This window comes from Alligator mississippiensis, chromosome 4 (genome assembly GCF_030867095.1).
Source record: "Alligator mississippiensis isolate rAllMis1 chromosome 4, rAllMis1, whole genome shotgun sequence".
In the NCBI taxonomy this organism is placed as follows: Eukaryota; Metazoa; Chordata; order Crocodylia; family Alligatoridae; genus Alligator; species Alligator mississippiensis.
Window position 1 is genome coordinate 146657933 of NC_081827.1, and position 25717 is coordinate 146683649.

The following is a 25717-nucleotide window of genomic DNA, read 5'->3' on the forward strand; positions in this document are numbered from 1 at the left end:
CAACTACAAGCAGACCTGGACAGGTTGGACATGTGGGCGGAAAACAACAGAATGCAATTCAACAAGGACAAATGCAAAGTGCTGCACCTAGAAAGGAAAAATGTTCAGCATACCTACTGCCTAGGGAATGACCTGCTTGGTGGAACGGAAGCAGAAAGGGATCTTGGAGTCCTAGTGGACTCCAAGATGAACATGAGTCGGCAGTGTGACGAAGTCATCAGAAAAGCTAATGGCACTTTACCGTGCATCAGCAGATGCATGACAAACAGATCCAAGGAGGTGATACTTCCCCTCTATCGGGCGCTGGTCAGACCGCAGTTGGAATACTGTGTGCAGTTTTGGGCACCACACTTCAAGAGGGATGTGGATAACCTGGAGAGGGTCCAGAGAAGGGCCACTCATATGGTTAAGGGCTTGCAGGCCAAGCCCTATGAGGAGAGACTGGGGCACCTGGACCTCTTCAGCCTCCGCAAGAGAAGGTTGAGAGGCGACCTTGTGGCTGCCTATAAGTTCATCACGGGGGCACAGAAGGGAATTGGTGAGGTTTTATTCACCAAGGCACTCCCGGGGGTTACAAAAAACAATGGCCACAAACTAGCAGAGAGCAGATTTAGATTGGACATTAGGAAGAACTTCTTCACAGTTCGAGTGGCCAAGGTCTGGAATGGGCTCCCAAGGGAGGTGGTACTCTCCCCTACCCTGGGGGTCTTCAAGAGGAGGTTAGATAAGCATCTAGCTGGAGTCATCTGAACCCAGCACTCTTTCCTGCCTATGCAGGGGGTCGGACTCGATTTATCTATTGAGGTCCCTTCCGACCCTAACGTCTATGAATCTATGAATCTATGAATGAATCTGGTGTGGAAGACAGTTTAAAGGACCCCTCAAGCCCCCCCTGGTCTCCTAAGTCAGCAGAGGATGTTTTACCAGACGTACATATGGTACGGGCGAGAAGGCAAGAGTGGTCTGTAGCCAGGTTTGGAGGCACGAGGTGCACTGAGGAGTTCCGTTTTGTAAATCTGGAGCGTGTGCCATTACATGCGGCATACAAAGCCATAAGCCGAGGAGTGGAAGAAATTGTAGCAGAACTCCGCCAGAGATTCATAGGCAATGACTATGCCCAGTTACGTATTCAGGCAGATAGCATGGCAAACTGTTTATACTCTCGAGCTATTAATTTAAACAAGATGACCCCAGAGCTGTTTTTAGAGTGGTTCAGTAATCAGTTACAAAGCCAGAGAGAAATATTGCTCGATTTGACATTTCGTCTGGTTGTGGCCATTGTGAGAGGCCGGGGAGGTGGGAGCCGTAGAGTTATAAGCTCTATCCCCTATTCCCAGATCATTGCTAAAAAGATGAAGTATTTAATCGACTTGAATACCTATGATACTAGCTTGTGCTTTGCAGGCAGTCTATTGGCTGTTACAAAACGTAGAGGGGCCAGAGATGTCGAACTGCTAGATGGTGCCAAAGAACTGCATAGGAAATTAGGCATGTCTATATATCAAAAGGTTATGCTCCATCAAGTACCTTTGTTTGAAGACCTTGAACAGGTTAACATTCACATAGTGATGCATAAGGAAAAAAATGTGTCGAGTTTATTTAAAACACAGGTTGCACCTAGATACCCCAACACCTGTTTTCTTCCACTGCATGGTGAACATTATTATGGTATTTTGGATGTGAAAAAGGTGTTTGGCATGAGAAATTATTGCGATCTTTGTAAGACGTTGTACAGCCATAGCCACAGGTGCAGGTTCTGATGTTGCCTTTGCCTGAGCCCAAACTGCGCTGAAAACGTGGGCAGGACACAGAGGTGCCCTAATTGTAAGCTGTTCTGTTGTTCCAAAGGGTGCTTAGAAAGGCATGTGGCCTTGGCCTCTGAAAATCGGATTGAATATCTGACTAGAACTCTGTGCGATGAGTGTAAATCTTACGGGGACAAAAAGCACAAGTGCAAGGGGAGGCAGTGCAAACAGTGTTATGGGAAAATTGCGGAGGTAAACAAGCACTGGCGCTTTATGCGTCAGATTAAAGAACGTGAAGAAGGAGAGGGGCACATATTTTATGATTTTGAATGTGTGCAGGAGACAGAGATACATGTGCCCAACTACATTTTTGCAATGTAGCTAAAGACAGGGAAAAAAAACCTCAGAAAGCCGCAGGCAAAACCCCCCAAAAGGCTTGTAAAACTAAGCCCAAAAAGCCAGAAAGCACTTGGAAGTTTAAGGGCGAAGAGTGTCTGTCTGATTTTATTAAGGTCTTTATGGATAAAAAGTTCAAGGACTACACCTTCATAGCTCACAATGCCAAAGGCTACGATGGTTACTTCGTTGTCAGCCAGTTATTGAAGGAAAAAATGGGTGTGAAATTAATCACTCAGGGTGGTAAACTCATGTGCATTGAAGTGACCAGGCTAGGCACCCGTTTCATAGATATTTTAAACTGTTTGCCAGTGAAACTTAGCAGACTTCCACAGGCAACGGGGTTTGAAGGACGCAAAGGTTATTTCCCACATTTTTTTAACACGGCAGAAAACCAAAATTCTGTGGGGCCTCTCCCAAAGATGGAGTACTACAGCACTGAAAATATGATGTCCGGTGAGAAAGGACAGTTTTTAGAATGGTATCAGAATAACCGCAATAAGCCCTTTGACATGCAAAAAGAGCTGGCCTATTATTGCCAGCAGGACGTAAACATTTTGAAAGAGGCCTGCTGCCTCTAAAGGGATGAGATTATGAAAATGTCACGGCAGGTAGACCGAGTGAAAGTAGATGGTGAACTCCAAAATGTAGTACACTGCATAGATCCTTTCCAATACATCACGCTGGCCTCCGTCTGCATGGCCATGTACAGGTTTGTTTTTGGAACCGCAGACCATAGCACTTCTCCCCCCAGACAACTATCACAGACAGAAAAGAGGTTTTCAACCCCATCTATTCAGTGGCTAATGTACATTTTGGAGAAAGAAAATATTCAAATTCGACATGCCTTACAGGGTGGGGAATTTCAGGTAGGCCCCTATTTTTTAGACGTCTCTGCCAGCATTGATGGGAACCTAGGGCGTTTGAATTTAACGGATGCTTTTTCCACAATTGTCACTTGCTACAATGAAAAAGACCAGAACCCATAGACGGAGACCACCTTCAGGTTTCTGAATTACCAGGCATTGCACAAGACCGATTATCTCAAGAGAGAGGGGTTTACCGTTAGGACCATTTGGGAGCACAGGTGGAGGGCTCTGTTAGATATGGATGGGGAGCTGGCAAATTTTTTAAACAGAACCCCACTGCCTTCTCCACTGGTGCCTAGGGATGCTCTTTTTGGGGGGCAGAACTAATGCCATCTGTCTATGTTACCAAACTAAACCTGGCGAACAAATACACTATTACGATTTTACCAGTCTTTACCCCTTTATAAACAAAACGAAGGAATACCCAACCGGACACCCTGAAATCATTCATGACAATTTCCAACCCCTGTCAAGCTATTTTGGAATAGCCAGGGTGAAACTGTACCCACCGTGATACCTTTTTTTTCCTGTGCTACCCCCCAGGGTGAACGGGAAACTTATGTTCACGCTGTGCCACCTCTGCGCGGAAACAAGACAGCAAAAGTGCGACCACACTGATGAAGAGAGGGCCCTTCTGGGCACGTGGTGCACACCAGAATTGAATAAAACTATTGCCAAGGGGTACAGAGTAGCTCAAATCTACGAAGTCTGGCATTTTGCCAAGAAGTTTAGCACCCTTTTTTCATGGTACATAAAAATGCACCTCCGACAGAAGCAGGAAGCCTCGGGCTACCCCACCTGGTGTACCGACCAAGAAAAGCAAGAGAGAAAGAGAGCTACGTGGCCTATTTCTTGCAAAAAGAAGGCATGACCTTATGCTCAGAGCATATCAAACCCAACCTTGCAAAGCGCCAAATAGCAAAATTGTTTCTAAATGCTTTGTGTGGCAAATTCGATCAGAGAACCAACTTGCCTAACACAAGCATTGTTAAAGACCCGGAAGAACTCTTTGGCTACCTCTTTTCTCCCACCTATGAAATTTCATCTTGCGACTTTATTGATGATGAGGCAGCCTGTGTGTCTTGGAAACACGCCAAAGAGCGTTACACAGTCTCTGGTAACACAAACATCTTTATAGCCTGTTTCACCACCGCTTATGCCCGCTTAGAGTTGTACAAGCTGTTAGACAACTTGCAAGAACGGTGTCTGTACCACGACACAGATTCTGTGATACTTGTGAGCCGCGATGGAGATTGGAACTCCTCGCTAGGCGACTATTTAGGCGAGCTCACCAGCTAAATCCCACCAGATGAACACATCACAGAGTTTGTGTTGGCTGGTCCGAAAACCTACAGGTACAAGTTGTCCGGGGGAAAGGTTTGCTTGAAGGTCAAAGGGATTACCCTGAATGTGGCCAACAGTGAAAAAGTCAACTTTGAAACCTTGAGAGATGTTGTTCTAGATTATGGGGCAAACCCCGCTGGGGACATCCCTAAAATAATTGTGATACTACAGTGCTCTTTCGTCAGGAACAAAAGCAAGTGGACGATAGAAACCAAAACCTTGAGAAAAATGCAGAAAGTCATTTATGACAAAAGGGTCCTCACAGAAAACTTTAACAGCCTCCCCTATGGTTTTTAAAGAAGGGTATGCGTTGGAAGCACCCCTTTTCTGTGATTTTGGCAGGCCCTAGCAACTGTGGTAAAAGTTACTTTATAAAAAACCTTTTGGATCACACTGATCAAATGTTGTCTGTTATGCCTGAGAATATCACGTGGTGCTATATAGTTCAAAATGTTTTCTGTCAAGGGAAAAGGAGCCACACCATTGCCCTTAACAGAAAAAACATGGTTTTGTTTAAAAACCCCAGGAATAAGCTACAGATAGTGTCCCTGGCACGGCAGATGTACCCGTGTAAGGCCCAGTTCTTTCTAGAAGCTTTTGAGGATGCCACTAAAACACCTTACAGGTATCTGATGGTTGATTTAAATGCTTCTACCCCAGACACTTTTAGGTTAAGAACCGGGCTTTTTCCTCCCACCCAACTGGCTGCTTACACTTTAAAAAAAACAACAGGTGGGAATAAAAAGAGATGATGTGGTGGCAGCCTCTTCTTAGCTCTTGAGACAGTGGAAGGGGAACAGGTCTAACTACGTAAAAAGAAATTTGGCTCTCTTAAAACTGTTTCTTCAATCCTCCCCACAGCAGAGAAAAGCTATACTCTGCTCAGCCTCTGATGATTTAGTAGCGGGCATTTCAGAAATTGCTCTGAACACCTTAAAAGGAAACATCCTTTTGACACCACATCAAATTTGCATGCTGAAAAAGAGATGCGGGATCATAAAAAACCTAAGTAACAGAAGATTGTCTCTTAAAAAAAAGAAACAGCTGGTGAAACAGTCTGGGGGATTTATTGGACCTCTGTTAAGTTTTGCTCTTCCTCTGATTACGGGGCTTTTGGCTAGTCGGTGATGGAGTATGCAGAAAAAATGTACCTGGTGCCCAAACATGAACTGAAACAATTAAGGGCTCCCCCACCACCTCAGGAAAATATCAGAACTGAGGCAACCGGCTTATTGGATGCTGAAATGAGGGCTATTCTCCAAAGACTGGGGTTAGCAGGATATGATGAAGCTAAACTGTATGCATCCGTGCTTCAGAAATACCTGATCTACGTAAAGCAGGGTGATCTGGACAGAGGGAAATTAACTCTGTTTCTGCCAGAACAGACCCCCCTAGAAGCCAGATACCCCCTAGAAACCCCCGCAAACCCCAACACAGCCGTTCAGGAAGTATTTGATAACGTGCATGCCCGATACAGGAAAAATGCTAAAGTACTGCTCACTAAACTGAGCCAGCACAAGGATATTTCTGCTTGGGATGATCAAGGGGGTTTGTCTACAAAGGGATGCTCCTCAAGGGTTCTAACATGCTCGACTTGGTCCAGAGAACCCTTCAGACTCATGCCGGGACTACTAAACGTCCGCCTAAAGGCTGGGACATCTTTTTGAAAGCCATGGCCGAGCTGAACGTACCATCTTCTGTTATGGGCAACGTCATGAATCGTGATCATCTGGAACGCCTGAAAGTATCTGCCTCAGACCAAGAAACACCAACAAAGCTGCCTAAGAAGCGAAAAACTGTCTCTAAAAGCCATTGGCTCTCCATGTAAAGTTTTACGCTTTGAAATAAACTATTCTATACTGCTATAAAGTTTTTGTTTACAGAGGATTTTTTGAATGAAAACACACACACACGCATTTAAACAACAACAGCTTTATTTACACAGCATCAGCCGAGTGTTTTATTTAGACAAAGCATTTGTGAAAGTCATAGCAAGAAATCCATGTCTGGGCATGTTGAAACATGTTTTGAGCAGGCCCGGCCACACGGAAATTTTTTATTTACCTTTTACAAAATGCATCACCACCCTATCATTTTGTACTAAATCATCGGAATAATACGATTTTAAAATCTGTTCAAACGATGGCCCCTTGCTGCGGTGGTGTAGGAAAAACACACAGTGGTATCCGCAGGCGACAGACTGGGGGTCTTGTAACTGTTTCATCTGAAAAACAGTGTCGGTGGCGTTCTTGTTTAAAAACAACATAATGCTTTGAGGAAAGAGAGTGCTGTTTGGGGGGTGACCATACGAGTAAAAAATTCTTCGCTTTTCCGATCCTCCAGGAAAACAGCCAACCAGTGCTCTCCGGGTTGATTATACGGGTGCATGTTGACCACCAAGCTCAGGGGCCTTTTAGACAGTCGAGTCTTAGGAAGCCAGTCGCGGGGGAAAAGGTCTAAGAAAGTTTCTTTAGCATAAGGGTCTGAGGATAAAACCCTGACGAACTGTTTGGTGTCCATCTTCACATGTAGTCAAACAGGACATTTCTCCTCTGATTTATTTCTATGACGTTGTCAAAGACCCCGTACACAATCATGTTAACCATGGTGGGCAAAGCCTCAGCAAAGCGTATTTCTGCTCTCAGGTTCCCGGTTTTAATCAGCAAATAATGATCAGCACACTGCTGGTCAGGAGACAGGTCAAAGGCAAATAAGGTGTACCCCAGAGCAAACTCCTCACGGTTGATTATCAGGGCCCGATCTTTTTTATGTTTACCAGCTGTCTGTACCAGCTGCATGTATTCTCTCATGCAGTTACCATTCTCCAAATCTGGTTGTAGGGGCTTTGTCGGGGTTTGTTCTCCATCAATGTAGAGGCCACAACATTAATATTGTAATGTTTAAAGTTAAAGGGGTTCTTAGCATAATTCCCGCTAAAGGCATCGTTATTCACGAACTCAATAACGATGAGTTTGGACAGCTGCCCCAGAAACAGATTCTCCTGGTTGCTGACTTGGCTGCCGGAAGGAATACTAAACACTTTCATACCCACGCAGTCTACAGGGTATTTAACATTGGCCGTAAGCAAGGCCTCTGCATGGCTCAGTCAGACGCCCGGGGCTACCTTCACTTTTTTCACAAAAAGTGAAGCAGATGTGATTTTTAGTTTACATGGGCCAGCTGCTGCTGTATCCATCAAGCAGAAGGCATCTTTTCTGCATGTCAGCTTAATTTTCACATCCACGCCATTCAGCAACAGTTTTTCTTGAAAAAACAAATTGCTATGGAGATGACCAAGCAGCTCTATCTTTTTGCTCTGGTCTGTCAGGTTTTTCTGTCTCTGAAACCACTGATTATTGCCATCCTGTGTGACCATTTCATGATGCCTGGGGGTATCTTTGTAAAACAGCCCAGCAGAAAATTGGGTGGTGAGGGTGTCATTGCTGTAGTTGAGAACCGATTCAATGAAGGCTCAATAGGGGTAACAGTTGTTGCTCTGGCTTATGAGACGGTCTCCCAGAGTGACATCCAGCTGACTGAAGACAGAGGCTAGCGGGTAATTCACCAAACCCACTGCTGCCCCAGCATCAAGATCAGTTGCATCGCCTTTTACAATCTTGTAGCAAAGGTACAGTAGCACAGTGTTCAAATCCATATAATCTTCACCATTCCCAGCTATGAAAAAAGTCAAGGGGGCTGGACTCGGTAATAGCCGAGAGTGGGGGATCTCAACATACAGGCTTTTCTCAATGCAGGTCTGCATAGGGGCTATTTGAAATGCATCCAGTTTAAATTTGGCACATTCTGCAGATCCGCAGTGAACAAATGCCATGGTGGTTAAAATATATTTCTGTTTCCTCCAGGAAAGCACCCCTTCTTTCTCCCAGGCTGCTTCTTGGTTTTTCGTGTCTGGCTGCCCCATCGACTTACCCTCTTCTTTTTAAGGGGTTGAGGAGGTCCTGCACATCTGGAGTCTGGTGCATCTCTTTTTCTTTTAAGGCTCTTCCTTCGAATATACATGAGGCCAGACCCCTCCTGCTTTGCCAGATTGACCACCTTATCTAGGACAGGTCGGGAGACGTGACCGATCACATCTTTGGCTATGTTTTGTTCCGCATTTTTAGCGTGGGGCTTAACAATCTCCAGACCCCTTCTCAAAAGCGGAACGGCTTTTCTAAAGAGGCTGAGAAATATGCCTCCCACACCAGCCCCGTACATCACGGCCATCCCCTGCTATCTGGGAAGACCATACCCACTGCAGCTGCCTGGATTCTGGTTTGGTGGAGCAGCTGGTGCTCCTGAAGTTAATTAATCCTTGCTAATTAACTCATTCACACCTAATTAACACCTACAAAACCACAGACTAAAGAGAGGAAATAATCAATAGACAATCAACTGACCCAAGACAGAGACAGTCAGTTGCACAAGCACCCACGTCACGAGTTTTGTCTGTCAGCAGCTAGATGTGCAGGGCCCCAGAACCCAGAAGCCCTGCACCAATCTCCTTGAAAGCTGGCAGGTGTCATGGCCATAGTAGGAGCTACCATCCCTACAGCTTTCATCCTGCTGCACCTTAACCCACACAGTGTCACCCATGTCACGAGTCTTACTTGTCCACAGCTTGAGGTGCAGTTTCCCCCAGGCCCCTGCACCTATCTTCTTGAAACTTTGCAGTCTTTGTAGCCTCAGCAGGGGACACCACCCCTGCAGTCTTCACCCCTCTGTGGTGTAACATATACACATGACATGAATTTTGCTTTTAGGCATTTGGGGTGCAGTTCCCCCCCAAACCTCTACACTGATCTTCTTGAAACTTGGCAGGCTTCATGCTCTCAGCAGTGGTTACCATCCCTGTAAGTTTCATCAAAAGGTCCCAGCTCCCTTAGACAGAACGGGGGTGAAAGAAGGCTGGGAGGAGGTTCTGGTCCTGCCATTGGGCAGGGGCTGTGTTTCAGAAGTAGATGCACCATCCTTTGGTGTAGCTGCAGTTGCCAGTGTTTTGGCCTCTCTCCCCAGTGGGCACTGGGTAGGTAAATGGGAGGGGTTGCCACACTGGAAGCACGTGGTCCCTCCCAGGGAAAGATAAAACACATACCTCCGCCTGTCGAGTCTGAAGCTCAAGGAGGGAAGCAGGGGCCGGGGGCCCACCTTGATATCATGAATACCTGCCTCTGAAAGGACAGGACATGCTGTAGTTTTGGATCTTTGCGTCCAATTGTCAACTGGCAACAGGGACTTGTAGAAACCCCATAGGGTTTGAGCCCCTTGACCAATTCTGAGTTGGACAGGTATGGAGGGCATTGCAAAAATCACCACCCTCACTGCCTGGGTGTCTAGGGATGTGTTGAGGTAGTGTACACCCACAATGTCCAGGCCCTCTGCACACACCCTGTTAACCAAGGTGGGAGCACCCAGATAGATCACTGGGACCACGTTAACATGAGCTGTGTAACATATGCTACGCCATCCCAGGAGATCAGCCAGGGCACCTGGGCAGACCTCAAACCCCAATATGGGGTGCGGTATGGACTCTCAAGTCATGGTTAAGGAGGAGGTCCTGAGAGGCATCCCCATACCAGACACCAGGTGTAGGAGTGGCCATCCTTGCTAAAACAGGGTTAATCCCAAAAGCTAAAGCTATCTCAAAAAAAAAAAAGAAAAAAAAAAGGGAGTGCTCAGATAGGAGGAGGGAGGAGGTAATTAAAGAGGCCATTCTCAACAGACCGACCGACAGCAACACCCTGAAGGATAGCCAGCACTGATTTGTTGTGGTTAGGTCTTACTTGACCAATCTTATCTCCTTTTACGACCAGGTGACCTATCATCTGGACAAGGGAGAGGAGATTGGTGTCATATATCTTGACTTCAAAAAAGGCTTTGTTTTGGTATCCCATAATCATCTCTTGGCAAAACTGGCCAACTGCGGCCTCGGGTCCACCATGATCCACTGGCTGGGGAATTGGCTCTTTGGTCGGACCCAGAGGGTGCTGGTTGACGGAAGTCAATCGTTATGATGCCCTGTGACCAGTGGGGTCCTCCAAGGCTCTGTCCTTGGACCTATGTTGTTCAACATCTTCTTTAATGATGTGGACATTGGAGTCAGAAGTGGACTGGCCAAGTTCGCCGATGACACCAAACTCTGGGGTAAAGCATCCACACCTGAGGACAGGAGGGCGATCCAGATTGACCTTGACAGGCTCAAGAAATGGGCAGATGAGAACCTGATGGTTTTTAACGCCTAAAAATTCAGGGTTCTCCACCTTGGGAGGAAAAACCTGCAGCATGGTTATAGGCTCAGCAAGGCCCCCAAGGTCTGGAATAGCCTGCTGCCGGAGGTGGTTCAAGGACCTACATTGAATGCCTTCAAGAGAAATTTGGATGCTTATCTTGCTGGGATCCTATGATCCCAACTGACTTCTTTCCCCTTGGGCAAGGGGCTGGACTCAATGATCTTCCGAGGTCCCTTCCAGCCCTAATGTCTATGAAATCTATGAAAACCCTCAGGTGCATCCTATCCAGCCCCATGGCCTTTTATATGTCCAGCTTTTCTATATAGTCCATAACCTGTTCTCCCACCACAGTGGGCTGGTCACCTCCCAAACTGTGCTGCCAGGTGCCATAGTCTGGGAGCTGACCTTATTTGTGAAGACGGAGGTGAAAAATGTATTTGGTACTTCAGCCTTTTCTGTATCCTCTGTCACTAGGTTGCCTTTCCTATTCAGTAAGGGACCTACACTTTCCCTGATCTGCCTCTAGTTGCTGGTATACTAGTAGAAACCCTTCACGTCCCTTGCTAGCTGCAACTCCAATTGTGCTTAGTTGTTTGTCCAAGTTTCCACTACTTATAAGCTTCCTTTCTGTGATTTAACTTACTGAAGAGTTGTCTCCTAAGCCAAGTCCTGCTGTTATACAGGTATTGAAACAATTCTGTGTACCTTAGACATTTACTCAGCAAATATCAGAACCTCTACAAAATTGCCCTTGTCCTAGTCTCTCCTGTCAGTAACATGTGTTCTAGACTCCGTGGCACCAGCTTTAACAATCAACTTTCTCAATCAGCTTTGTAAAGTCTAACCTCACAGGAACCTTGCCATCCCCACAGAGTCCCCTTTGTCGGAGCACACACCATTACATGCCTCTGACCCTTCAGCTTCTTGAAGGAGGAAGGACATCACTGATTCCCTTAGAACTGACAGCCTTTTATGACTCCATTCTAGAAGGATCCTGTTTGTTGATCTCTCCCATGCAGTAGTTGGAAAATTCTGGCTTTCTTGAGCTCTGCCTGACTATTAAGTAGCAGCAAACACACTGTAGTTTCTGAACATATATTATTTCATTGTATTTAACTGTCCACCCATCCTATAATTAAATTCCTTCTTAATTAGGTGGTGAAATTTTGCCATGTAATGTCATAGAACCTTAATTCCGCTTATTGTCTAATGTCATGACATGCAAATGTTAATGGGTAGCGTCAAAAACAATGATGTTGCAGCATTATTTTGAGATATTCATTGAGTGTCTTGGCATTCTCAGAAATAATATTTTATGCCATGATCAGGTCTAATTTGAAATCATAGCATCTTTAGTCACAAATTTCATGTGTGGAGCTTCATTCTCTTTACTTCAATTGTACTTTGGGAACTGAAATTTCTCATGCACACATAGACGTCATGCACTTGAACCCACAAACAACCCCCCCCCCCCCCACTGCAGAGTAAACAATAGTAGTTATAACCTAAAACACAACCTCGATTTGTTAAGAGCTAATGGGAAGGTGCTTTTGTGAAATTCAGTTTTTCAGGCTTCCAGGGCCTCTGAGGAGGTACTGAAAAGTGCACTTCAGACCAGATATATCTCTAAGCCATTATCAGCCACCTGATAAGAAGTTTGCAAGAACTGAGAGGGTTTGTGTTTAGAAGGCGAGGGAAAGAATAAGAATAATGGTAAATATGTTTGTTATGCCCTGGAACAGACGTCCTTCAACCTAGTGTGGGAGCAGGGTGAGCAACCAGCAGGGTGGGCCATACAGTAGATCCCACCTCTCTTGCTCTTGCCCTTTCCTCTCTCACTGAGCTGGTTATACAAGTAGTTGATGTGGTGCTGAGCAACATACCTTGGCTCTGCACTCACAGGATAAAGCTCTTGTGTTTCATACAAATGAATTCAGTTCCCAGGATCCCTTCACTACTTGTCTTCCAGTAAGTCAGGTAAACAGCACCATTTCTAGTAAAGAGAATGTGATGTTAATATCTGAACCTTGGGAACTGAACTGAGGTACCATCCCTAGGAGTTATGGATGTTTTCAGCCCTGGTTAACCCAGACAACAAATGGTCTTAGCAGTGCTAAGCAGATGGACTTTCAGACCTAGTACCCTGGCAGAAGGAAGAGATGAAAAGGCAGGAGAGAAGCCAGGAAGAGGTTCTTTGGACAATCAAAACTAGCCTATGTCTAGTAGTTTGTATCCTGTCCATGTTCCTACCTCTTTCTTCCAAAAAGAACAGTGTAGTTTCCACACTGAAATCTTAGTGCTTGCCCCTGGGGAGTTTGTCAGTTCTCATTTCATCACTGTCAGTGCTTCTCTTTGGAGGCCTATAAGCCCTGTATCAGAAGAATCTGTTTGTGACAGGAAGTGCTTGCCTGCTACATTTGCTCAGGATTGCTGAAAATTCCATTGTGTTTTTAATTTAGTCAGAATGATTTGACTATCTCTGATTTGGATTGAGGAATTGATGAGTAACATCAGATTTTAAAATGCAGCAATGGGAGTCTGAATTCATATCATGTCTCTGTGGCTACTCCAGCTCAAATTATAGCCCAGTTCTTCCCTTCTTTCAGTCTAGGCCTCAAATATGGTATCAGCACTTCAGTTGCATCACGTGTACTGTACAAATCCACTTACAGCTACTGCTCTTTGAATGCAATACAAGCAGTGGGTCCAGAAGTGGGGTTGCCACAGAAAGAGACCCATAGTGTAGCATGTAGGGTTCTCTAAGGAATAGTTTTGGTTTAGAAATGCAACAATGTTTTTGCTGTCTTTTCCGGGAGGAAATTGCACACTGTGCCCTACAAACTGGCAGTGGAGGGGAGTTGATGACACCTGTTACTACGTCCCCACATAAGAGGCTACATGGGAGCAGAGTCAGAGGTTTCGTACCTCACAGGATTCTGACCTTCTCCTGGTGAAAGATGAAGAAAAGCTGGTTACAACCCCTACAACTGCCTGACTTCTGTATAAACCATAGTGTAATTTCCAGAGCTGCCTACAAGGCAGCAAAAGAAATTGGGTTCTTCTCTCTCCACTGTTCTGATATCCCCAGAAGCTGGTACCAAAGACAGCTCCTTATAAACCTGCATAATCCTCTAACTTCAGTGAACGCCTGGCGCAAAATTCTGTTTCTGTATTGTGAGTGCACCTAAATGGCAGTTTTCTAGCCAGGTTCTTGGGCATTTTTGGCCCTGCGTCTTCCCTGTGGATTAGTAAGCATGTACATGTGGACTGAGCCAGCACAATAAGGAAATGCACTGGGCAAGTACATGCTCAATTACACATTCATGTAGCTGAGAGTAAGCATGGAAAAAAGAAAGAAACTTCTGTGTTCAAATGCCAAAAGTGGAGAGCTGAGGATACTTACCATGGTAGCTCTAAATCCCTCAGCCAGAGGTTTTGACCTTATAGCTCTATAACTTGATATAATCATGCTCTAACCACCATGCCATAGGCCAGGCAACAGTTAGGCTCTTCTGCAGCACTCCTCCTATAGCTGTGTCACTGCCCTTGTGCTGTTAAGAGTCACTGGATTTAACTGACTGGAGAGCAGAGCAGTTTAACATGGTCTACTCCCTTTGGAAGCTAGGTATCTCCCGCTCATGGCTGCCAGGGGAACCAACTTAAGGTAGAGAGCTAGAGAGAGCTCCAGGCAATACCACATGTGTGGTATAGTGTAAAGCTGTGCAAAGCTTCGGACTCTGCTTTGGATTTGGAGATGCTTCAAATGCTTCAGCATCTGAAGCAGCATGTCCGGATCCAAGTACTGGCTTCTTTAGGCTTTCTGACACGGTTCGGAGTTTCCAAACTGTTTCGGCGCTGCCTTGGAGATCCGGCCATAGGGTATAATGGGAAATCAATAAAATATCTATAACTTTGTTGTCTATAACTTTGTTGGGCCCCTGCCCACCCTGACTGCTGTGCCCAAGGTATCCGGGGTGGTCAGTCTCTGGTGTCAGGGCCCTGTCGGATGATGGAGCTCAGGCCTCCTCCCAGCCACCCTCCATTGCCACCCTGTCTGAGGTGGCAGTCCGGGAGCCATCCAATCCGTTCCCTATGAACAGGGAGCTGCCCACCACTTCTCAAAAGAACAAGAAGAACGAAGAGAGGAAATTAAAGGGGGTCTCTCAGAACACCCCACCCTTGCCGTGGCCCACCTTGGTCGGTGCTGGGGGGTTGCCGCTGGGGAGACTGACCCCACTCCAGCTCTCCTGCTGGTGACCCCAAGTGGTGCCGTGGAGGCAGTGCACGGGGGTGCACATGCACCCCCTGAGAGCTCTGTTCACCCTCTGACCAGCTGCACTCCCAGCTTAGGTGATGGCGGGGGGGAGCAGCAGGCGTGCCAGTGCCCTGCCCCCCCCCCCCCCATGAGCACTGGCTGGGGAGCAGAAGTGCCGTGGCCACTCCCAGAAGCCAGCGAGTGAGATCAGCTGTGGGGGGACCCTCTCCCCAGTCAATGCGATCAGCCACAGGGGGACTCCTCCTGGGCACTGACCACTCACTGGTGGGGCACGTGTCTTCCCTGAGTAAGGTGGCACCAGTCACCTATCATGACCCCACTGCATGTGGCTGCAGCTGGGGATGACTCGGTGGCATGGGAGGTGATGGTGGGGTTCACCAATGCCTTGCCCACCTCCTGGCTTCCAGAGCCAGGTGGCAGCGCAGATGATTTAGAATGCCTCTCTTCTGGGAGCCTGACCCAGGAGGTGGTGGAGGGATTTGTTGACCCCTTGGTCACCCCCCAGCCCAGCACATCAGATAGGGAGGATAGCGAGATGGAAATTCAGCTTTCCGAGTGTCGCAAGCAACCTCAAGAGCAGAATGACCCCTCTCCTCCCCAAGAAGGTGGGGATTGCTCTCTTGGAGCCAGTTCTCACCCCAGATGATGAGAGGAGGCTACTGTGCCTTGATATTGAGGGCATAGATGCCACACTCTCGAGCGAGCTCCCATCTGGAGTGTGGCCCCACAGCTCTTCTGTTGAGAACATCGAGCCCATGTTGGTGGCCCGACTCAGGGTAGCCCCCAACTATGGGGGTCTCCTGACATTCCTGAAGCAGACCAGAGGGCAGAAGAATGTAACGGGGCACATCACCCAGTGGTGTGTGGACCCTGAGCTTTCTGTCAAAGCTGTCAGGGCTGCGGCCAAACTTATGCAACAAGATTTAGGTACCCAGAAGATGGCTTAGTCTGGAGAAGCTGGCACAGTGGGTGAGAGACGTGTGGGGCCTGGGAGGGTCCCTGGAGTAGAGTAGGACATGATAGGCCTTCCCCAACCTGCCTGTGCTGTTTTGCTCTACCCTTGGGTGCTTTCTGTCTTACCCACACCTTCCCTCGCTCTTCCTTTTCTATACCCACACACATGGCAGTCATGACTATTGGCACTTTCAACACCAACAGGTGTTGAGATCCAGCGAAGCACTGCCCAAAGAGGTCAGTGTGAGCCAGCTGGACAGTATCCCTCTGTTAGGAGTTCTGGCCTCCTCTAGGACTTCCTTGCCCTGGGCCTTATCAGCTCTAATCATGATGCCTAGGTCTTATCAGCTTTAATTATGGCCTCCTACTGCCACATAGCCATATCCATGCCTTACAGATTTTTCTTTATGCCCTTCACTGGGCCTATGACCCCCTCTGAATCGCAGCACCCTGAGCCCCCCAATCTTTCTGGGCTGCTGCCCCAGTGCTGAACTCTTTGGCCTTGATCTATGCTCTGCACAAGCTCTTCCCTCTCTGAAGATCAGGGCCTGACTGCCCCTCTAGCTCTGGAGCTAGGCTTTGAGTATCCTGGCTGTACCCCTTTCTGGTCACTTAAATTCTGTCTGACTCAGGGCATTCTGCTCAGCCCATCACTTACTACGCTGTGCTCTACTGCAGTCTGCCCAGCTGTCTTTCATCTGCTCCTTACTTAGCTGTCTGCTTGTAGGCCAGCCCTTGAGCGTTGCCTTGTAGGCTGGCATCTTGCCTCAGCTGCCTACAGCTCTTCTTAATATCTGTCCCACTGTTGTTTACTACACTGCAGCTAGACCCTGCTCAGCTGCCTGCACCACAACACAGCCCTGTAATGCCATCCTCCAAGTCTCTAAGTAGCAGGGGTTAGGGGACCCTGCTAGAGCAGGGATTTCATAGCAGTCTTCCAATAACTAAAGGCCTTGGTGGCATGTTTTGAGGAGGCATGTTGGGGCATGTGCCTCCCCAGATTTCTGTGATGACGGTGGTGTGCAGGGCATGAGGCTGCAGCCTGGCAGGAGCCAGGGCCTGGCAGCATTGAGGGTGGCAGCAGCAGCAGCAGCAGCGCGATTACTGTGCCAATGGTGGGGTGTAGGGCTGCAACCCAGCTAGACCCAACACTCAGGAGCAGAGGCAGCAGCACGCAGTTGTGTCCCCCTTAGTGGCAACACATATGCATCATCTATGCCTGAAGGATGATTATGGAAAGGATGGAGGTGTATTTTTTTTCTCTGTGGCTGTAAAGGACAGGACTAGAGACAATGGCCTCAAACTTCAGCTAGGGAAATTAAGGCTGGAGGTTAGAAGGAACTTTCTGACAATGAGAGTGGTCAAGCATTGGAACAGGTGACCTAGAGAAGTTGTGGAATTTCCATGCTTGGAAACTTTCAAAAGCAGGTTAGACAGACACTCAGAGGGGATGATTTAGTCAGAGTTGATCCTTCCTTGAGAAGGGGTGGACTAGATGACCTTGTGAGGTCCCTCCCGGTCCTTCTTTGCTATGCCTCTACGATCACCCACCCCTGGTTTCATTGCATTTCACAGTCAAACTCAAGGACTTCCTATTCCCCAGACAGGAGCTTTCATAGAAATAGTAAATAATATTTTTATTTGTAAAAGCCTGCACCGCTACAATTATACAGCATATAAAATACAAGAAATACAGATAAAACAACATATATCTATTTACAGGATTATAAAACGAATCCAATGCAAAATTATACACAAATATGCTAAGAAACTAAACTCTACATTTAATGCCTACCCCATTTCCGTCCATTCTGCCCTAGTGTCTACACAGCCATTTTGTTTTGTAGATGAGTCCCCAGGTAGATCATTGAGGTGGAAAATTCCAGAGATGAGGCCCCTTCACATTGAATGTTCAGTCCCCCCATGAAGAGATCAGAAATTGTCATCTCAGGTGTGCTAATCTATCCCTAACACTGGGGTCAAACAGGAGGAATCTATACAGCCCAAACCACCTAATCCTTGTTCAAGTAGCTCCAACACCCTAGGCCAGTGGTCACCAATCAGTGGATTTTGATCTACCGGTAGATCTCAGAGCCTCCTGGAGTTGATCTGAGGCTGGGGTGGGGGGCTGAGTGCCCGCATACATGCACGTGTGCACCCCACCCCCAGCCCAGCCTGGGGCAAGGGCCAGATTGAGCCCCCCATGGTGAGGGAGGAAGGGGGCTAGGGCTGGGGCCTCCATCTGCCCTGCCCCTTCCCCCACAGACTTGCCTGCTGCGGAGGCGTACCCCTAAATATTTTTTTTTCCTCAGCCTCTATCTGCCCCCCCCCCCTTCCCTCCCCAAAGACTTACCTGCTGGCTGGTGGGGGGGGGAGGAAGTGGGAAGGAGATGGGGTGGTGGAAGTGAACAGCAGATCTTTGGTTGCTTTTAAATGCCAAAGGTGATTTCCTATTTAAAAGGGTTGGAGACCACTGCCCTAGGCTGAGTCTGGAAATATGCAAGACCTGTGAAGCACAGAAGGAATAACCCTGGTACAGTCCAAAAACAAGTGTGAATGATCAGGTATCTTCTTCATCACCTGATAGCTGTGAGTGATTTCAAGAATAGTCCTAGGCACAGACCATTGCAGAAATCCTTTTATTCTTCTTGTTTTAATTTGCATAAATAAAACAGAATTTGGTCCTACGGTTCTCTAGTCCATTTAAAAATGCAGGTTCCCTGTCTGAGTGCCAAAGGTTTTCTATAGAACACATTCAGAATGTCTTCTGAATTGCCTTTACACTATAACAGGTAGTGGATATCTAATGAGAAATTAATATATATAATTTTCATGCTTTCCTTCCAACAAAATGATTAAAAAAGAGAAGTAACTTCAGGAAAGATTTAAACATCAAGCTTTGCATAATTTGACTCCATGAGGATGGATTCGTAAGTGATATTGGTGAGTGTAAGTAGTGAAGAGGTGGAGAGTTTGCTTAGGATTGTGTGAGGGTGTGCGCAGTATGTTAAATACCTGTGCAGAAGCAAAAAGGTTAGTTCAGTGACTGGGAAATGATTTGTAGCAGATCGTTTACCAGGACTATGGAGCAGACTTCAGAACTGGGGTGGCCAAAGTCTCCTCACTTGAGTTTCATAAAGTTGCCTTATATATTATCTCCAGGAAATAGGCCATAGGAAACAATTGTAGTGAGGTGTTTTTTTTTTGTGATGAGCAAGCTAAGACTTCATAGTTCTTTAAATATCCAAATTACATCAGTCCATGACTTCTCCATAGGGTCACCATATGTTCTGTTTTAACTGGGACAGTCTCAGGTTTCTGAAGCTGGTCTTGGCTGGCAGTTGGAAATTATAATGGGTGTCCTGGAAACACAGGGACATGGGGCACAGTCTGGTCATGAGTCAGAGTAGTGTGGAATGCCTTGCACTGCCGCCTGCCTGGCATGCATCCCTGCCCCTGCTTACTTTTGAGAGCACCCGGGGGATTGGGAGCAGAGGGAAGTGTCCCATTTTACCCAGATGATGTCCTGGATTCCTGGGATTTCCATATGGTCAGCCTACTTCTGTGGCATTTGCAATTTCAGTTTGACAGCTGTTAATCATTACAGATGTGGACTAACAAGTCTAGCACATTCTCTATGGGGTTATATATATTCCATGCTGTGTCGGCTCCTTCAGGAATGTGATTATCAGATAGAATCCAACAATGACAACAGATATACCAAGAGTGACTCATTCAACACAGATTTTGAAAGCTTTTCAGTTATAAAAGTAAACCAGCATAAGACAGAGTGCGCTGCTTTGCTAATAAATAATAATTTCAGCAAGAAATCCATCTTCTAAGTGCTAGTTGTCTGTTAGCTATAGCAGGATAAATGTCCAATGTAGAGAGGATGTTGCAATCACCAATAAATAATCATTAGTACACTGAAAATTAATCTTCCTTATGATGGCTATCTGTTAGATTCAGCTGGAAGACTGCCTTCTCACAGATCCAGTTACATTTGGTTTCACATTTACTGTAATCAATATACCATGAAGCAAAATATGCACATGGATAGTACCTGTAAGGACCAAACCCAGAGAACAAAGTATTATTTCATTACATCATGACACCCTGCTCTGACACATAGGCTGCAAACAGATGTCACCCTTGCCACACCAGAAAAGTTATATAGCAGTACAAAACCCAAGGAAACAGATGGCCCTGCCCCTCGTTGTCTCCTATATGCCCCCAAATTGTGCCGTGAAGATTCCTAGTAAGAGTTTAAGCCAGGGGTAGACAACATTTTTGGCCAGTGTTGAAAATACCTCAATGTCTACCTTGCAAGGTACCAGAGTTTCAGCATGCCAGAAAAACAAAACTGGGGCAGGGGGTATATGGCAAGATGCACTGGATATTAATATAGTTAATAATCATAAATGTGGGGTGGGGGTTATGGTAAATACCAGGTTTTCTAAACATTCTAAACCTGGTGACAATAAAGAAAACTTCATACACTGCTTTTGTCCCTGTGTATTCTTTTTTGTTAAGCATGTTGTGATGAGAGAGAGAGGAGGAACGAGGGAAGAGAGACAGGAGGGAAAAGAGAAGAGGGAGGGAAGAGAGAGAGAGAGAGAGAGAGAGAGAGGAGGGAGGGAAGGAAGGAGAGAAGCAGGCATGGGGGAGGTGTGGACAGGCTGGCCCTGCCTGGCTGGGCCCTTGGGAAGGCAGCAGATGGAGAAAAGTGGGGGCTGCCCTGGGGCTCTGCAGACTTGGGCTGCAGCAGGATTACCTGCACAGCTCTGCAAGGATGGGGTGCAGTCACCTGCCTGTAAGAGGATGCTGCCTGGTTGAGACAGGATGCTGGGATCGGGGAGCTCCAGGCTTGGCCTCTGTGCACGCTGGGCACAGCATGAGTGGGGCGGAGCCCGCCAGGCTGTGGCAGGAACCTCCTGGGCTCTGGGAACAGCCACCACAGGTGGTGCTTATAGCCGAGCCATCCAGGAGCCCGCAGCACAGCAGCCCTGCACAGTGCCTGTCCTGGCCCCAGCTGCTGTTCCTGGGAACTCTCGCATTTGGGCCCTTGCATCAAGGATGGCTCCACCCTGCTCACGCTGTGCCCAGTACACAGGAAGGCCGAGCCTAGAGCCAGAAACCCTCTGAGCCTGGTTTCCTGTCCCAGCCTGGCAGTGTCCCTTCATGGGCAAGGCAGCTGTGGCCCATCCCTGCAGAGATGTGTGGAGTGAGCCAGGCCCCATCTTGGGTGCCACTGAACACTGACACCCACCCACCACAGCCCAAGACTGCAGGGCCCTAGGGAAACCCCTGCTTCCTGCCCAGCCCCCACCTTCATACAGGCCCAGCCAGGCCAGCCTGCCTGCAATGCCTCCCCATGCACTGCCCAGTCCCAGCACTCAGCATCCCAGTGCTACCCCTGCCCGGGTGGGATAGGGCACAGGCCTATGCTTCACCCACCTCCTGGGCCCAGGCAGACAGACTAATTGAGTCTGCTGGAGCATGGAAATTTTCATGCTCCAGCAGACTTCAATTAGACAAGCATTAATTAAAGCACCCCCACCACCATTTTTCAGTATGGGGTCACTGATACACATGGTGCATTGGGCACTTTAATTAGAACAGTTCTCAGAGCTGCTCTAAGTAAAGCGCCCCTCCCGCACCACTCCTGGAGCATGTCTATAAATGTCCTTAGCGCCTGGCTCCGTGGACTTCTATTCCAAGAGTCCTAACTAAAATATGATTATGGCACCTGTCAGCTGCAAGAGGTGGAAGTCAAGGATGGAATAAGTCAGGCTTATACCCTTGGAAACAGAGAGCACCAGCTTCCAACTGCTTGGATCCAGTCCCTGTTTTCTGAGCAAGTACCAGATGTAAAAGCAGAGAGAGACTGGGGCCACAGGAACAGCCTCATGGGAAGCTGGATGATATGCACAACATTAATGCTGCAAGCAAGAAGGGCCTTAAAGGAGCCATGCCGTTTCCCAGCTTAATCAGAGAAGGGTCTGTAGGAGTGTTTGGCAGGTGAAAGGATGGTTAGATTGTGCTGGAGGTTGTTTCTAACTGGTGGTGGTAGGGGTTGTGGAATGGCTTAGTAAACCAGCCCCTCTTGCAGTGGTATCTGCTGATGCTCAAGTCTCAGCCCAACTGTAGGAGATCCCAGGTGAAAAAGGTCACTTGTTAAACTTACTTTTGTGGGTGCAGGTTTATAAAAGTTACATTGTCCTCCCAAAACCAGCCATTCCTCTGTTCCTTATATGATAATCCAATCCAATAATTGAGTTTTGGAAACTGATTTTTTAGAAATTCCTATGAGGAAACAAAAGCATTAGGAAAATATAAGTTCCTTTATCTGATAAATGGGTAGGCTCAAAAACACTGTTGGAAATCACTGGAAGAGGAAAAGGTCCATAGCACAGAGGTGTGAACAAATGTTCACTTGGAGTAATTTAAAAAAAAAGAGAGTTTATATCTGGGGTAGTTTAGCTTTCCTGCATCACTACAGCATCATGCACACACATGTAACAGAGCTTAACAGTTACTGCACACTCCCAAGGAGCGGCTTCCCCTCCCATCTTGAAGCTACTCCAAGTATATGCTTGTCCACACCCAGGGTGGTGCTTACTAGGGCTGTGCGAAAAAGCACCGTTTCGTTTTGAATTCCATTTCGCCATTTCAAAAGGGACAGTGTTTTGTTACATTGTTTTGTTTCGAAGCACTGTTCTGTTTTCTTTCGTCAAAACTGTTTTGCTGTTTTGACGCATTTTGATGTTTTGCCCATAGGCTATAATGGGGAATCCTGAAAATACCTAAAACTTTGTCATTTCTTGCCTGATTCCGATGAAAAGCACAGGGATGGTAGCTCCTTCTGAGGGCATGAAGATGCCATGTTTCAAGGAGATAAATGAAGTGGTTTCTGAAAAACTGCACCTCAAACTGTTCAAAGCACAACTCATGACAGTTGCCGGCAGTGGCAGCCTCCTGTCATCTTGTGTGCAGATCCGGGGCCCCGCACCCCCAGGAGGGATGCGGGGCTGTGCTGGACTCCTCCCAGGGGTGCAGGCCCCCGGATCTGTGCACCGGATGACAGCAGGCTGCCACTGCTGGCTGGGAATGACACTGAAGCCAAGTACACCCAGCTTCAAAACTCGAAACATTTTGAAACTTTCAAAACGTTTCGAGTGCCCTCGTTTCATTTTGAAGCCGTTTCAAAGGCTTTTGTTTTGTTTTGATTTCGCTGCTCAAAAAGCATCGAAACAGCTTTGGTGGGAACAAAAACAAAACACAACCTAGTCCATAGAGACTTTCTTATACCCTGAGTGACAGATCCCAAGCCCTCTGGGCGAGGGGCTGAATCAACCCATCTCTCCTCTTTTCTATATCTTTTTGCTTTTCCTTTTGTACAATCACTCTTGTTTCCTTTCAGGAAAGTGCCAGAACACATTTCAAGAGCAGATGAGGAGACCTGAGAACTCACTTTTCCTGAACTAGGATGGTGGATGCTATGTGGTATATCTCCTACTTCCAAATGCTCCCTGCAGTGTGAGGAAGCATAACATATTTGTAACAACATACATTTTGTGTTTTGCATGTGCAAGCAGCAACTGTAAAATGGGCATTTTTACTGGGGTAGATAAAGAAATGAAACCAAGACCCTTGACCAAAAAAACCACAAATAACTACAAAGGAGGGAGCAAATAGAATGAAAAAAAAAAAGAATCATGAACTGTAAGTGATGATAACCTCCACATCCAGTTCAGCCATTATGACACATATACTTTGCCAGCATGCAATGGCCTCCAGACCCAGGCTGCTCATAGCAGGCAGCATGGAGGCTGCAAGCAGCTACACCAGGGTCCATAAAGCCTAGCTATTAGGTACTTGTGCTTCCTCCTCCTCCGCTGCCTCCCCTACCAATTAATCATTTAACTGCTGTAATTACAACAGATTAAACGAGGGGTGGGCAAAATATGACCCACGGGTTGGATCTGGCCCTCCAACTGATTGAATCTGGCCTGCAGGCAGATGCCCACAAATTAATTGTGTCCAGCCTGCAGTCCTCCACATGAGGCCAAGCCCTGCCTGCTCCAATCTGGGGCAACCCATGCCCTGCTCCCACCCACTGTGGCCCCACCCCCAGCCAGCATGCACAGCTTCTTGGCTGGGCTACTCCTAGTGCAGCTGTAGCCACCTGGGTACTGTGTAGCTCCCTTCCCTGCGCCGCCCGCCCTCCCCCCCTTCCCCGCCTTGCTTCTGCATGTGCCACCTGCGTCTCTCTTCGCCTACCCACAACTGGTTCCCAGGACTTGAGCTATCATGCAATTGCTTCTATATACCCTACACACAAAGGGCACATCTACACATGACATTACATCACTGCAGCAACGTGCTACAGTGACGTAGCATCCTAGGGCATCTACACGTAACCAGCAGCTACATCACCAAAGCGATGTACTCCCCTGGTATAGCACACTGCTATAGCGAAGTAGCTGCAAAAAATAACCATGCACTGCGCACATGGGGCAGTACAGGCTGTTACTGTGCCATGATTTAGTACTTCCAAAAGGAAGTACTAAATCATGGCACAGTAATGTTGCCATAGCGACACATGTAGACACACCCAATGAAACATAAATCAGGACTCTAAAAAAAAAAAATATATATATATATATAAAAACACAAAAATCAAACATTTACTGTATGATTTGTTTTCATCTATAATTTATTAAACCAATAATTTCTGAAAGATTTTGTGTGTGCAGCCCTGGGCACGTCACTAAAACTCATTCAGTGGCCCTCCGACCAACATAATTGACCACCTCTTGAGTTAAACAGATATTTTAAATAGGTATTTACAACCCCTAATACCCATCTAGATCTCTCAAGCAGGCATGAGAAAAAGACAGATGCTTCCCTTAGAGCACTCCTTAGCACTCTTAACACAAAGAGAGAATTGGTAAGCACACTCCACAATTCAGGAGAATTACAAATCCCATGGTCCTCACTTACATGCTATGGCTGATGGGACACTGTTTAGTTAAGGCTATAAACTGAAGTCAACAAATGAAACAAAATCAGCTGTGCCAGGATGTGCCCTGGCACAGCTGTTCCACTTCACTGAGTGAAGCAGACTTTGCTTGGGAGTGGCAGGCACCCAATCCTGTGGGACAACACTCAGGGCACACCTCTGCAAGCAAAGAAATCCAGGTTTCTGTGCTCACGGATGCATACCCCAAGTCAGAAATGCTGAGTGTGCCTGTGCAATCAGGAAAACCCGGGCAAGTGCTCCCAGGGTTTCTGCAAGGGTATTTCCAGGGCAACAGGGCTGGCCCCCTGAACACCTGGGAGCACCTCCTGAGGTAGCTGGAGGGTGTGCTCTCCACCTTAAGAGAAATCGATGTTTGCCTCAAAATAACACCATGAATTAATACCTTTGATTGCTGCCACAAATTTGGGCGCTTGTAGCAGACCAGAGGGTGTGGGTGTTTGTTTTCTCTTTGTGCCGCCAAAGCTGAGAGTGTTAGCCACTAAATCATACAAAGGGTGTTTTGGTACTTACATGTTGGCTGCAATTCTATTACTACTGGCTGTGCATTTTTAAAGTGTGTGCACAAAGAGTGAGCAAGCTCAGTAGGCAATGCACTCTCAAGGACAAGTGCACTGCTACGTGCATGTGCCCATTGTAAACATATGTCTATGTCCAAGTGACAGAAACCAGGAAGCAAGAAACCCAGGACAAAGGTGCGGAGGAAAGGAGGGTGCTGCAATGCTTTAGACCCAAGAGTTAAGTGATTAATGCACTTGCCCTAAAAGTAAGAGAACCAGGCTCTAGTCCCTGCCCCAAATGAGGTTAGACCTTGCATCTCTGACATTCCTGCATAGTGTAGCAGCCACCATGACACAAAT

General features: G+C 47.0%; 1 protein-coding gene across 1 annotated transcript in view; it reads right to left on the reverse strand.

Moving 5' to 3' along the window:
* Nucleotides 1-17425: 17425 nt before the first annotated feature.
* LOC109283800 (C-type lectin domain family 12 member B) overlaps nt 17426-25717 on the reverse strand; it is a 30325-nt gene continuing 22033 nt past the window's right edge. The window contains exons 5-6 of the mRNA XM_019490288.2: nt 22002-22120; nt 17426-19877 (exon numbers count right to left, since the gene is read on the reverse strand). Of these exons, the coding sequence (XP_019345833.1) occupies nt 19748-19877; nt 22002-22120 (249 nt within the window). The 3' untranslated portion in view covers nt 17426-19747. The remainder of the gene's footprint in view (nt 19878-22001; nt 22121-25717) is intronic.